General features: G+C 37.9%; 1 protein-coding gene across 6 annotated transcripts in view; it reads left to right on the forward strand.

Annotated features, from left to right (window-relative positions):
• Positions 1 to 11879, forward strand: part of ZNF827 (zinc finger protein 827) — a 142901-nt gene extending 131022 nt beyond the window's left edge. For 4 of the 6 annotated variants that reach the window (XM_026668782.2, XM_026668783.2, XM_026668784.2 and 1 more), the window contains 3 exons: positions 1597 to 1788; positions 1886 to 2063; positions 6430 to 11879. In XM_026668782.2, coding sequence (XP_026524567.1) covers positions 1597 to 1788; positions 1886 to 2063; positions 6430 to 7237 — 1178 coding nt within the window. In that variant the 3' untranslated portion in view covers positions 7238 to 11879. Of the gene's footprint in view, positions 1 to 1596; positions 1789 to 1885; positions 2073 to 6429 lie in introns of all 6 variants that reach the window. The other 2 variants (XM_087963047.1, XM_087963048.1) reach the window with 2 other exon arrangements.
• The last annotated feature ends 608 nt before the right edge of the window (positions 11880 to 12487 follow it).

A 12487-nucleotide genomic window follows, 5' to 3' on the forward strand; every position in this document is an offset into this window, starting at 1 on the left:
TACTGCTATAAGTGGGATACATGGAACTGTTCAGCCAAGTAATTACTAATCAATCCAGCTGTTGTTCCCAAATATAAAATTGTGTATTAATGTGCCATACACAGATTCATTATAAACAATCTGGACACAATCTTCTACAAAAAGGTACATGGAAGAGATTACTGTAGACTTGGTAATTCCAGAAAGAAGAAGAAAAGGCAGCATTTTGACTATAGGGAAAAAAGCTAGAAGCCTCACTTCATATATTAATAACTGTAGAGGTGATAGAAATACTGAGATAAAAGTTCTTCCCATCCCATCATCCTTTTTGCTCTCTGGCACTTCAGAAACAAGTTCAAGCTGGCTGGTGATTATCTTTGTCCCAGAAGATACATCACAAGGATTATTAGTTCACCCTTGTTTTGCAGAGCCTACAAAGTAAGATCTGGCAGGCAAAAGAGGTGTCCATTTGGGTCTTAAATCTAGAATGAGATATATATTGGACACTAACCCCCTCAAAAAAAAAAGCCCTACTTCATTTCAGAAAGGAAATCATATTTAAAAAGATCAAAACTTCCTGCCAATAATTTCCTTTAGCCATGTGCTCAATCACTCACTCACATAATGACTTGCTGAAGTGACTCCAGGCAACTCAAAGCACACTTGACCAATATCTTAGAGGCATTCTTATGTGTTTTATGCACTGCTTTGGATTTTACCTGTTGGAAATTTAACTTCGTTAGCAAGGCTGGCTTGTACACTGACAGTTCCAAAACAACATTGCTAACTTAGTGAAAGTATAAGAACTCATTAAAATCTAACAAGCACCTACAGTACAAGAAATGCCATTATCCTAAAATAAAGCACAACAATTATATCAGTGTTATCCATGCAATAAATAGTTCAAAGCTTAGTTTTAGATCGATGATAAGGTCAGTCCGGGGGCTCTGGCTACATTCTCAGGGTAGCTAGGCAACCTTCTCTCCCAAATCAGCTTCAGCTTCATTCCCTTATATTAACTGTAAAATAAAGTTTTGTTAAAGCTTGTTGGTGCAAAACTGCAGGCTAATTCAACCTAACCCAACACTAGCCATAACATAAAAACATGCTGTTAAACAGGGCCCTTTCACTTGGTCAACTTATTAATTTTTTATCTCCTTAAAATGCAAATGTATTTTGCAGAGCACCTACTCTTCAACTTTGCAGCTGCTCAGTAGGAGGACATAAATAAACCAGCATCCACCAATGTCCACCACCCATCCATAATCTGTTTGCTTTGGTATTTAAATCAACTGACCTTTTGCAGAGGATGTGGGAAGGATTGTGAAGATAAATTGAGCCATTCGGTTTACTAAGAGAGACAGACATAATAGCTTGAAGTGCTTAATCTGAGTTTCAAGGAAATACAGTTGTACCCAGGAAAGCTTAAATTTGTTTAGCTTAATTAATTAAAGAGGAGGCTACATTTAACACAATCAACTTAGATTTGCACTGTGTAGGTAGGGATGCACAAAGAAAGATGCTTCTATGTATGGATCTCTGAGCTGAATTGCTTGCATGCTGATTTCAATAAGCAGGTTAATGTTTCGCATTGATTCCTTTGATTTTTTTTTCTAGGTGAAGAAAGGAAAACACCCAGTGATTCAACCAGTCCTTCTTCTTCTTCCTTGTCAGCACTTAGTGATTCTGCTAATAGTAAAGAAGAAGCAGATATCAGCCCCAAACCCAAGGGATCCAATAACCTGCTAGTTATTTCCGTAGTGCCTGGTAGTCAGACTCTATTAAATGCGGAAGAAAAATCAGAGAAAGGTAAAAAGTTGGCGAAGGAATGCAAAGTGACTCCCTCCACTTTCTCAAGGCTGTCGTGCGTGACTTAGGTAATAGTGTCTGTAATTTCCTTCTGCAGGTTTTGAATGTGTTTTCTGTAACTTTGTCTGCAAAACAAAAACCATGTTTGAGCGCCATTTGCAAATCCACCTGATTACACGGATGTTTGAATGTGATGTGTGCCACAAGTTCATGAAGACTCCTGAGCAATTACTGGAGCACAAGAAATGCCATACTGTCCCCACTGGTGGGCTCAAGTAAGGAAAGCAAGTACACAAACTTTTACTGTGTTAAGTACCTTGATCACTGTGGAAGTAGGAACGGAGATACTTGCATGGGAGAACATGGAAATGTTGGGGGTGACAAAGCCAGAGAGCTTATTATGAAGAACAAATTTAAGTTGCTGTAAATCAGGAAAAGGCAACATACAGCAATGTGTCGCACTTCTGATGTTGCTGAACTATATCTCTCAGGATCCCAAGGAAACATGGTTAATAGTGATGGTGGGAGTTATAATTCAGTACCATTTGAAATATCACATGTTACCTAGTGGCTACTAGAAAGGAAATTCACCTGGCTTCTTAGGTGCACTGATGCTGCACTAAACAAGAATGATAGTGTTGAGTATTACTGATTTTATTTTTAACCAACAGCGGCATAAATGTTTGGTGTGTCTGTAGCGAAAATAGATCCATAGGATCAGGATCAGATATATGAACATTCTTAAACATTGCCTTATGATAATGACATTAAAAGTTGTTAAACTAATTCAAAGAAATACAGATAAACGTATTGAATGGATTATTTTTAAAATAAGTAAATATTATCTACTGTCGGTAGGTCTTCATGGTATGTTACAGATATGTTACATTACCTATAAGTACTGTATTAGTTGGAAATTCTAGAATGCAGTTCCAATGTATCAGTGCTAGGTTGACTAATCCTGACTGATAATTTTTTAACATCAGTTACCAATGATGGCTTCAAATTTATATTAGAAGTCTTTTAAGCCTTAGTTTTCAGCCTAATAAAGACACAAATGCTACCACAACATGGTAATCTGGTTCGAAATGGAGTAGGCATATGCCATCAGTAGTAGCAGATCACTGGATTAAAATATTTAATATTCAGTTATATGTTTATCAGATATGATTAGGAACAGTTACTGTGAAATGTGTGAAAGCATGAATGCAGCATTCTCTGATTCATTAAAGCAGCTGTATCTTTCATGGCTACTTTTATGAGTTACAAAGAGCTCATGGCCCAAATGTTTACATTTGTAACAGTTTAGAATTTCCACATGATAATTGATGGTAAAGTATTTTCAGTAATTTCTATTATCTATAAACTCTTAAATCATTACACTATTAAAAGTCACTAATAATTAATCTAATGCAAGCATTTCTGAGAATTAAGTCTTCTTATATTTGTAAGTCTTATTCTATTCAACTGACAGTTGGGGCCTCTAAATTTGTATTATTTATATATTTATGTAAGTATTTAAAGACTGCCCCGATTTGTACAGACTTTAGATGACAAACCACAATTTAATATGCCATAAAATTTAAACGATCAATAATAATAGTAATAACAAATTGTCAGTGATGGTTTCTTGAACAACACTAATTCAAAAATATTAATGATACTGAAAAGGGAAATGATATTTTCAAGGCTGTGGTCTCATTTATGGATAATAGTAAACATATTGAAATTCTGTTGATGTCAGCAGCAGATTACGTATATGGTTAACAGTTCTTTTGTACAATTATTCTACTGTAGCCCTCCCTGCCCCCATTGGTAGAGAACCAATGACTAGTAGTACAGTTTGCTATTAATCTCAGTGGGATTTCTTTATCACCTTTTATATTTATTGATATAAAAATACATCAGTGCAAGTGCAACCAGCAACAATTTAATAAAATACAATAATTTCAACGAAAAATGTGAATGTAATAAAAACATTGCAGAGAAAGTCAGGGATGACCAATCTTGGCAACTTTTAAGTCTAGTGGACTTCAAGTCCCAAAATTTCCCAGTCAGTGGGCTAGGGAACTCTGGGAATTGAAGTCCACAGGTCTTAAAGTTGCCAAGATTGTACACACCTGGTTTAAAGTGTTTCTTCCAAGAGTTTCAGTGACTTTTAACTTCTTCCTGTAAAAGTTTAGAATTGCTCCTTTCAAGATTTAGAATCAAATGAAATGGTGTCATGAGGCACTCCTTTCATTGTGAAATATAGCTTACTGCTTTTACATTTTCTCAAAGCATTGAGCATGATTAGCATCTCTTGGATGAGAGGACCGTCCCCTCACAGAAGCCAAAGAGTTCTGCCACACTCACTCTGTGTAAATCTCACCTTTTTGCAGAGGCAAGGACATATGGTAGCAAAAGTTGGGATTGTCAAATGGAGTTGCAGAAGACTAAAAACAGCATAAGCAAGCACTGTCTTCTGCACACAGATGTGCACAAGAGGAAAAGAACCACGTGGCAGGATGAATTGAATATTTGACTACCCTCCAGAAACTGCCAGGAAATTACAGGGATATATTAAGAGCAATGGGAGCCTAGTCATGAGCAGGCATTTTTGGAGGGTGGGTATATGGTATATGATCAAAATCAGTATCAAGTTCAAAAAGTACTTAATGCACCCTGTGAAATGGATTTATCTGCTGCTGAATCAGGATGACTATATGTAGACTACATGCAATTAAACTATTCCAATTAGCCTATTTATTTCACTACTGTAGTTTGCAAAAGTACTTGGGCTGCCATTATCTGATGTGAATAAAGCTAAATCTACACTACTTTATGAAGTTTGAAAATTACATTTAAAGTAATTAAATATTTTGATATATAGAGAAAATGTTTTACTAGAATATTGGGGAAAGTGATAGGCAGTAAGATAAATAAACAATTAGAACATCCTATCAGATTCTCAGTTTTTAGATTGTTCTGAAAATAAGGTACAACTTTAAAACGGCCAAATATGCTTGAAGTGGGAGAACATTTTGCAAAAAAAGGTTTGATCTTGGGATATTTTCTAGCCCTCATCCCTCTTGCCTTTAAATTGAAGAAATACAACAAATGAAAAGGCTCCATCCATCCACATCAGATGGTTCTGTGTATTCTTAGATTGTATGGTGATTTCACGTGTTCAGCAGTAGGAGTGAGGATCCCTTTGGGATGGAAGGCAAGGAGGTCCTGCGGAGTGTGAGGAAATGTAGTATAGCCCCTCTCTTTTCTTGGGGTTTGTTGGAGTGATGTTTAGGAAGGCAGACAGATGCTGCACATAAGCACCTTATACTTCCAAATGCTCCTTTTTTGCCTTGTAAGGTTGAACTGCTGAACAGATCTATTAAGCAGCCCCAGAAAATCCATGTCATACAAGAGGAGAAAATAATCACTCCAGGAAGCACTTAACAGAGAAAAAAGATTAAAACAAAATCTGGAAGATGAGCCCATAGGAAAATCATGCCACATGAGTCCTGTGGCTCAACCAGCAGGTTGGAAGGGGTGGCAGATTGAGTCCCTGATGTGGCCATCAAGATTGCCCATTGTTTCTCCAGCTGCTGCCAACCAGCAAGTCATGGAAGGCTTTTGCTGCTTCAGCACCTACTGTTTAATTTTAAATATCACTTGGCATTGCAAAAAAGCAGCTGGCATTCTCCTGAAGTCTCCCTTACAAGCCCAGCCCACAGTTCACTTGCTGTTTAATTTTGAGTTTTGCAATGGCATTTGCTACTTTTGTGTTAAAGTCACTGAAATACAGCATGTTCTGGTCTTCTTGCCTTTGCAATGGCTCATCTGGAAAAGAACTCTTTTCTCCAAGAGACATTGAGGAGCAAGGTTACCATAGAAATGATTATATCACCCTATAGAGACAAATAATGTATAAGGGTTTTTTTTTTTTAAGATAGAAGGAGAGAGCTGGCATCTGTCAAGGTAAAAATTTTAAAAGCAAGTTGGGAGGTAGACATTGCAGTGGAGAAAACCTTAAGTAGCAATATGGTTACACCAAATTCAGTAAATATTTATTTATTAATAAAACATTAACGATTAGACTAAAGCTTAATTAAAAGCTTCATTCATACTTTATATTCTGGTTATATCAACGTTGTAGTTTAAAATGTGTCGGATAAATCTTTCCATTTTCTGTGTAGTCAGTTGCTGAAAAACAGAAGAAAAAGACAATAGTTTGAAAATTGATTTTTTTAAAAATTGCAGGGTTAATAGGTTATGGTTAGGGCTTGCACTTTAACACACACACCCATGAAGCTCCCAGGGGATTTGATCAGTGACATCATGATGATAGGAACAACTGAACTGAATCGTAGCCCTTAGAGGGATTTGGGGAGGGAAGTGAAACATCTAAGTCATCATTTTGTCTTGATCCTTTCAGGGCCTCCCTCCCAAAGCGGAGAAAAAATCAGCCCGATGAATAGCTTAAATTCCTGCAAAACTTTAGTCATCAAATTTTTTATCCCTAAGCAAAAGAAAAACATGCTATAGAAATAAGTCCTGCACACTCTGAGAGACATTAAAAGGTTCTGGGAACTCTATATGTGCTGTAAGTTGCTCCCAGCTGATCTAGATCCACGTATCAATCTATATTTTACATTTTCACAGGTGTCCCTTCTGCATTTATTCCACAAACCGTCCAGCAGCAATGGAATGCCATTTGAAAACCCACTACAAAATGGAGTACAAGTGCCGGATCTGCCAAGCAGTGAAAGCCAATCAGCTCGAGCTGGAAATGCACGTTCGAGAGCATCGCCTTGGCAACCACTACAAGTGCGATCAGTGTGGCTATCTTTCAAAGACTGCCAATAAGCTGATAGAGCATGTGCGTGTGCATACAGGGGAACGCCCTTTTCACTGTGACCAGTGCAGCTACAGCTGTAAACGCAAAGACAATCTCAACCTGCACAAGAAACTCAAACATGCGCCCCGGCAGACATTCAGCTGCGAAGAGTGCCTCTTCAAGACCACCCACCCGTTTGTCTTCAGCCGCCATGTGAAGAAACATCAAAATGGAGACTGCTCTGAAGAGGAAAAAAAGGGGCAGGGTGTGAATTTCAAGGAAGCCAGCCCCCTGCTCGTGGCCAACAGTTCCCGCACCCTCTTGTCCCCTCTCTCAATGATGTCAGCCTCCCATGCTCTACAGACAGTGGCCATGTCAGCTGCTCAAAGTGGCGGGACAGAGCCAAACCTGGCGCTGAGGGCCTTGACCATAAATGGCACTTCCTTGTGCTTTGATAAATACCGGAACTCTGAGTTTGCCCACCTCATTCCCTTGACCATGTTTTTCCCCAAAAACCACTTTGAAATCACATTCCATTCACCTCAACCACAGACCCTACGCTTGGATGACACTTCGCCGAAGCACTCCTTCCTGGCCTATCTCGGACTAACAGAAAGAGCAGAAGCTGTCTAGGACAGCCTCCTCTCTACCAAAAATCCTCCACACCCCACCTCCGACCCACCCACCAGACTCCAAGCAGGTTTTATTTCAAACCATAGACCCAAGAGTTTGGCTGCCCAACTAATTGTACAATACATTGTTAGTGGTAAGATACGGCAAAGAAAATGGCGCCACGCGTCTCCTTAATACTTGCCCATGAAGGCTGCTTTGTTAAACCTTCAGACAGACGACCTCCTACATATTTCTATTTTCAGAAGCATGTTTCTGTACTCTCATCTGAGAAACATTTTTGTCTCTTTTAAGCTGAATAAGAGTGTCCTTAATGGCAGTCAGCACTAGCTAAGATGACCCTTTGATGCATTTGACTTTGGGTTGTGAATCTGAGCATTTCTAAAAAAGAGTCTGTGTGCCATGGCATTGCTTTTGCACATTCTTTTGTACTGGCTTATTTAATATGAACTTAAGAAGCTGCCTTATGCTGCATCAGACAGTCCACCGAGCCCAGTATTGTCTATTATGATTGACACCAGTTCTCCAGGGTCTCGGATAGAATATCTAGCAGCTGCTTCCTGAGATTTCTTAACTAGAGATGCTGGTGGCTGAATCTGGGATCTTTATACATACAAAGCATGTGTTCTACCACTGAGCTATAGCTCTACCCCTGTGAAACATTGCATTTGTCCAGGCTTGCTCACCTTGCCTGCTTCTCTTTTACTGCTCAGTTTATGGAATGTAAGAACAACAATCAAGAACTAGCATGGCAGTCAGTCTTGCTGGGAATTTGCTATGTTAATAGCGGCTAGTCTAGTCTCACATCTTAAGAGTTTGGTGATCAGGGCAAAAGCAGAAGAGGGGAAATTTCTTTAACCTTGCAAGGTGATGCTATTCCATATAGTAACTTTTTTCTTACATGGAGATATTCTCTATGGCCAGTGCATGTACACATGTAACATGAAGGGCTTTTCTCTGTGTACACATTTAGGTAGCCAAGTTTTCATACCTGCTGCTCCATGGATTTATTCCTGTTCTGACCCTTCCCAGCAAAAAAAAAAAAAAAAAAAAACTCCTTTTACCCTTGAAATAATGCAGTCAATGTGATTATCTCTATGAAGGAAAAAAGATAACGTTTAAAGCAGTCCTGAGTACTTAACAGTCATGTATGAGAAGGCAGCTAGATTTATAAACAACAAGTGTGTTGTATACATGCCCCCCAATTTGATTGTTTGGTTACATCCATGTGACTTGGTCCTTTTTAAAAAATACTTTTGGATACAAACACCCAAGATCAAGGTACATATGATAAGGCATATGTTTTAGACTGGACATAACACATTACATTTAAATTGCTGCTTTCCTTGGTCAGATAACTGGAGGCAGAAACCTGATCATTTTGCCAACTCACTTCTTCTAGTCAACAAAGAAAAATATCTGATTCAAAAATATGTGCACTATTCAAATTTGATGCAAGGCGACTACAGAAAAATATAGCAAACATCCCTCAGGCCACAAATTCCCATCTACTCATTCTCAGTTGGTTTGAATGCAGTGGTTAGCTTAGTTTGTGAGGGCAAGGATGCACATTTAGAAGTGATTAAACCCAGAAGAAGGAATTTTAAAAAGGAAGGATCTCTTAAATACTGGGCATTAGGGCTCAGACTAAATAAAGGCAGGTTTTGCACAGAGGTTGAGTCTTGCACTAGTATGTTTCTCACTAGCAAAAAAAAAGTAAAAGTAAGAAACATATCAAAGATAATGTTTCTTTTTTTTACTGAAAAATATGTACATTTGAAAAGTAGGTGCAAGTTCTTTCAAATGGAAGGAGAAAAAGGTGCTGTTTAATTATAGAATTCTCTTTTATATGTCCAATTATTCAGCTATACTGGCAACTGTGTGTCCTGTCCCCTTCACCTTATTTGTAGTCCTTTATAACATTTGCTAATGCTTACTCAAGTATACTCTTCTAGGAAGGTAACTTTATATTTTCTTAAGGCTCTTATTTTTAGTCATTAAAATGACATAAATATTGCACTTTATTGCAGTAGAAGCAAATGTTGCATTCCTAGTGGTTGATCTTCTAAATGTTAACATTTCCTAAGATTTTCAAAAAATGCCCATGCGCTGAACATTTATTATAAATCACTATCATAAATGTTTTCCCCACTAAAGAAATGGGGGGGGGTGTTCAAGGATCTTGCAACAAAGAACAAGGAAAGAGAAAGCCTAAATACTAGCAATTTATGACACTGAAGTAACATACGCATAGTCAAAATAATGAAAGTTCACTAAGTTTAACCAGCATAGGGCCTTATTTGGCTAACTGTTATGGTAAAATAACTCATTGTTTTAAATCTCCTAAGAGAAATTTTGGGACCCTGTTTATTGCACTAAAGCCTGATAAAAATACTTTCAGAAATGTTGGGAACTATTCACCAAAAGAATGATTAAGATAAGGTTGGTATAACGTGATGAACTAACCATGACATAGTGCCACAGAGGTGGCATTGCAATACTATGCAATAGTCAGCATCACTCCTTGGAGCATTCCCCCAGCTGTTCATCATGCTGGCAGAGGCTGCTTGGTGATGGAAGCCCAATGCAGGCTGAAGACATGAGACACCCTGAAGACATAAAATAGAGGAAGGCTGAGTTTCTGTTCCTGTTCCCATGACGTGATTAACCTCATCCATGTGCCAAGTAATACTCACCATCCATCGTGCGCAAGCAACAATCAAGGATGGATTGGTCCATGGGCTGGGAACCTGTTTTAAATTCTGCTGTTGTTGAGGGAACCAGAAGACTTATTTTCCTTTTTTTTTTCACCCTACATCAGAGTGAAAAAATAAATTTGGAGAAGGGTGTTTTTACCCATTTCCTACATGCTTTTTTTTCTCCTGCTATACAGTCACAAGAGAGTGGAAACCAAATCAGCCAAATAGTCTAGGGGAAAGAAAAACCTTTTACAGGCCTCTCTAAAATTTCATCTCTATCCTAGGCAAGATCCGTGTTAATTAAGCCCATGGTCAGCGGCAATATGGCTAACCAGAGGGATTTAATTTATTCTTTGCAAACTTGTTTATGGCTAGTTCTAAGTCCCTCGTGGCTGGTTGCTATCTCAGTTAACCCTGTTGGCCAGATAAGTGTCATGGGAAAAAGGCCATTAATAGCCCCCTCCTTTCCTTGTTTCCAGTGATGCACATCTTGGGGAATAGGGCTCCTGTGCACCCTAACAACCTCATGAGTCTTGAAACCTGGCAACAGAAGACTAGTAAAGAATGGGATGCGATCTGGGATCTGAAAGCTACACAGTGCTCTGTCATATGGGAGTAGAGCAGTGGCAGATCCAGCTGTGCTACAGTAATGGTGTTGTAATAGTACAGGTAGGATTTTGCAAATGAATGAATGATCTGGCCAATTTCTCTTACCTCGAACGTGGCTGCAACAGCATTGCCAAATAGTGAATAAGAGTTTGAGCTCAATTATCTAATCCGGCCTCCCCCAACCCAGTACCTTCTATGCATGTTGGATTATGGCTTTCTTCCATCCCAGACAGCATACTTTGGCGGTGATTAAAGTTATGCATCAATTCATGTGGCCAGTAACAGACTGAAGCAACCTAAGCTCTGGAGGTTTGGGAAACTTGTTTTGGGAGTAATCTTGAAGCAATTATTCAGCTACAGTTGCCATTAAAGTGTAAGCTTCATAAATCTCTTCAACTGATGATTTTGGAAGAAATAAAGTTAATGCTCATTAGGGAGCATAATAATTTAGAATGCTAACAATTTGTGGCAAAATAATGGAGATTTCTTCCTACAAGTGGCTACTGCAATTACATATATTCAAGGTGTTTTAAGATAACTTCCAAGCAACAGGCAACCCTATAAAAAAAGAAAAAATATAAGTATTGTGTCAGCAAGTAAGCTACGCATGCATAGGAATGTTATAAGCATTTTTTTTCTGTAAACCAAATAGTGCAATATACATAGGGGATTTCAAGGAATGAGAGTATTATGATGCTATGAGCAATTTAATGCCTTGGATTTAACCAGTTTCCTTTTGTATTTGTTTGTCATAGTAATGCTTAATGTAATTGGGCAGCTTTATTTAGCACTTTGACCACTGAATTATTTCTGGAAAGTTAATTATGCATTGTTTCTGTTTAAGAGGAAAAAAAGAATTTGAGGTGTTTTTATTTTTTTAAGAAAAAAAATATACGGCATTTATCAAAGCCCTTGCATACCCAAGAATTGGTTCGCTGTTTGACGCTAAAACTAGGAATGCTCACTAATATACCTTTTGCTTGTTAAAAAAAACTTAATGTTTGTACCAACGGTTCACTTTGTACCTGTTTTTCCTCACTATGCACTCCTTAAAATAGGCTGGCTTCTTGTTTTCAATTGGTTAGATTCTCAGCACCTTTCTTGCTTTCCCTTTTTCTTTTAACTTGCTGTATCATATTCAAATATCACACTGTCAAGGTTTGTGTACATTAATGGAAATTTGTAATGTATAAAGCTTTTTTTTTTGCATTATAAGGCTGTACAGGGTCATTTTGACAGTAATTAGTATATTTCTCTGCATCTTACGTTGCATTGCCAATTTCTAGTGTATCCAGTTTGGAAGTATATATACTCAAATTAAAGCAAAGTTGTCTATACTCTGCAGCTTAGTCTTTCTTTCAGCATTGTTTTATTATTTACATGTATAGAGACTCTACATTCCATAATAAAGTTGTACTTATGCTTCCAATTCCTTAGTTCAAATCAAAGTACATTAGTGAAGGCTGTTGTTTTGCTCTTTTATTTCTTAATTTTATGCACAATTTAACCTATAAAGTCCTGTTGTTTGAATGTCACTGGGCAGCAGAGGAGATCGGAGGGGGTCAGAATGGAGCTATAGATTATATTATAACTAAATGACCAATGTTGCCTGCTGGTACCTCTTTTGGCACCTGTCCACCAAGCTCTATTCTCCACCTGAATATATAATAGAGGGTTTTCTTTCGTGTTTTCTAAATTAAAAAGTATAATAAAATGTAAATCAAACAACCTTTATTTCCATTTTTTTTCTAGCCTTAGAAAGGCCCTGATGCATTCTTAGAAAATAAAAGTAATACTATAATGTTTTACTAGAAAAAAGACTCACCTGCCTAAGAGAACAGGTTGGTAGGGAATAAACTAACCAGTTTGCCCTATGGTGAAGATAAATAGTGTGACTGGCTACAGCCATAATGTCTGTCTTTGGCTAAGAATGTTCCTAGCAAAT

Source organism: Notechis scutatus, chromosome 4 (genome assembly GCF_049901735.1).
Source record: "Notechis scutatus isolate UNSWTSFEM ecotype Mainland chromosome 4, rNotScu1.2, whole genome shotgun sequence".
NCBI lineage: Eukaryota > Metazoa > Chordata > Lepidosauria > Squamata > Elapidae > Notechis > Notechis scutatus.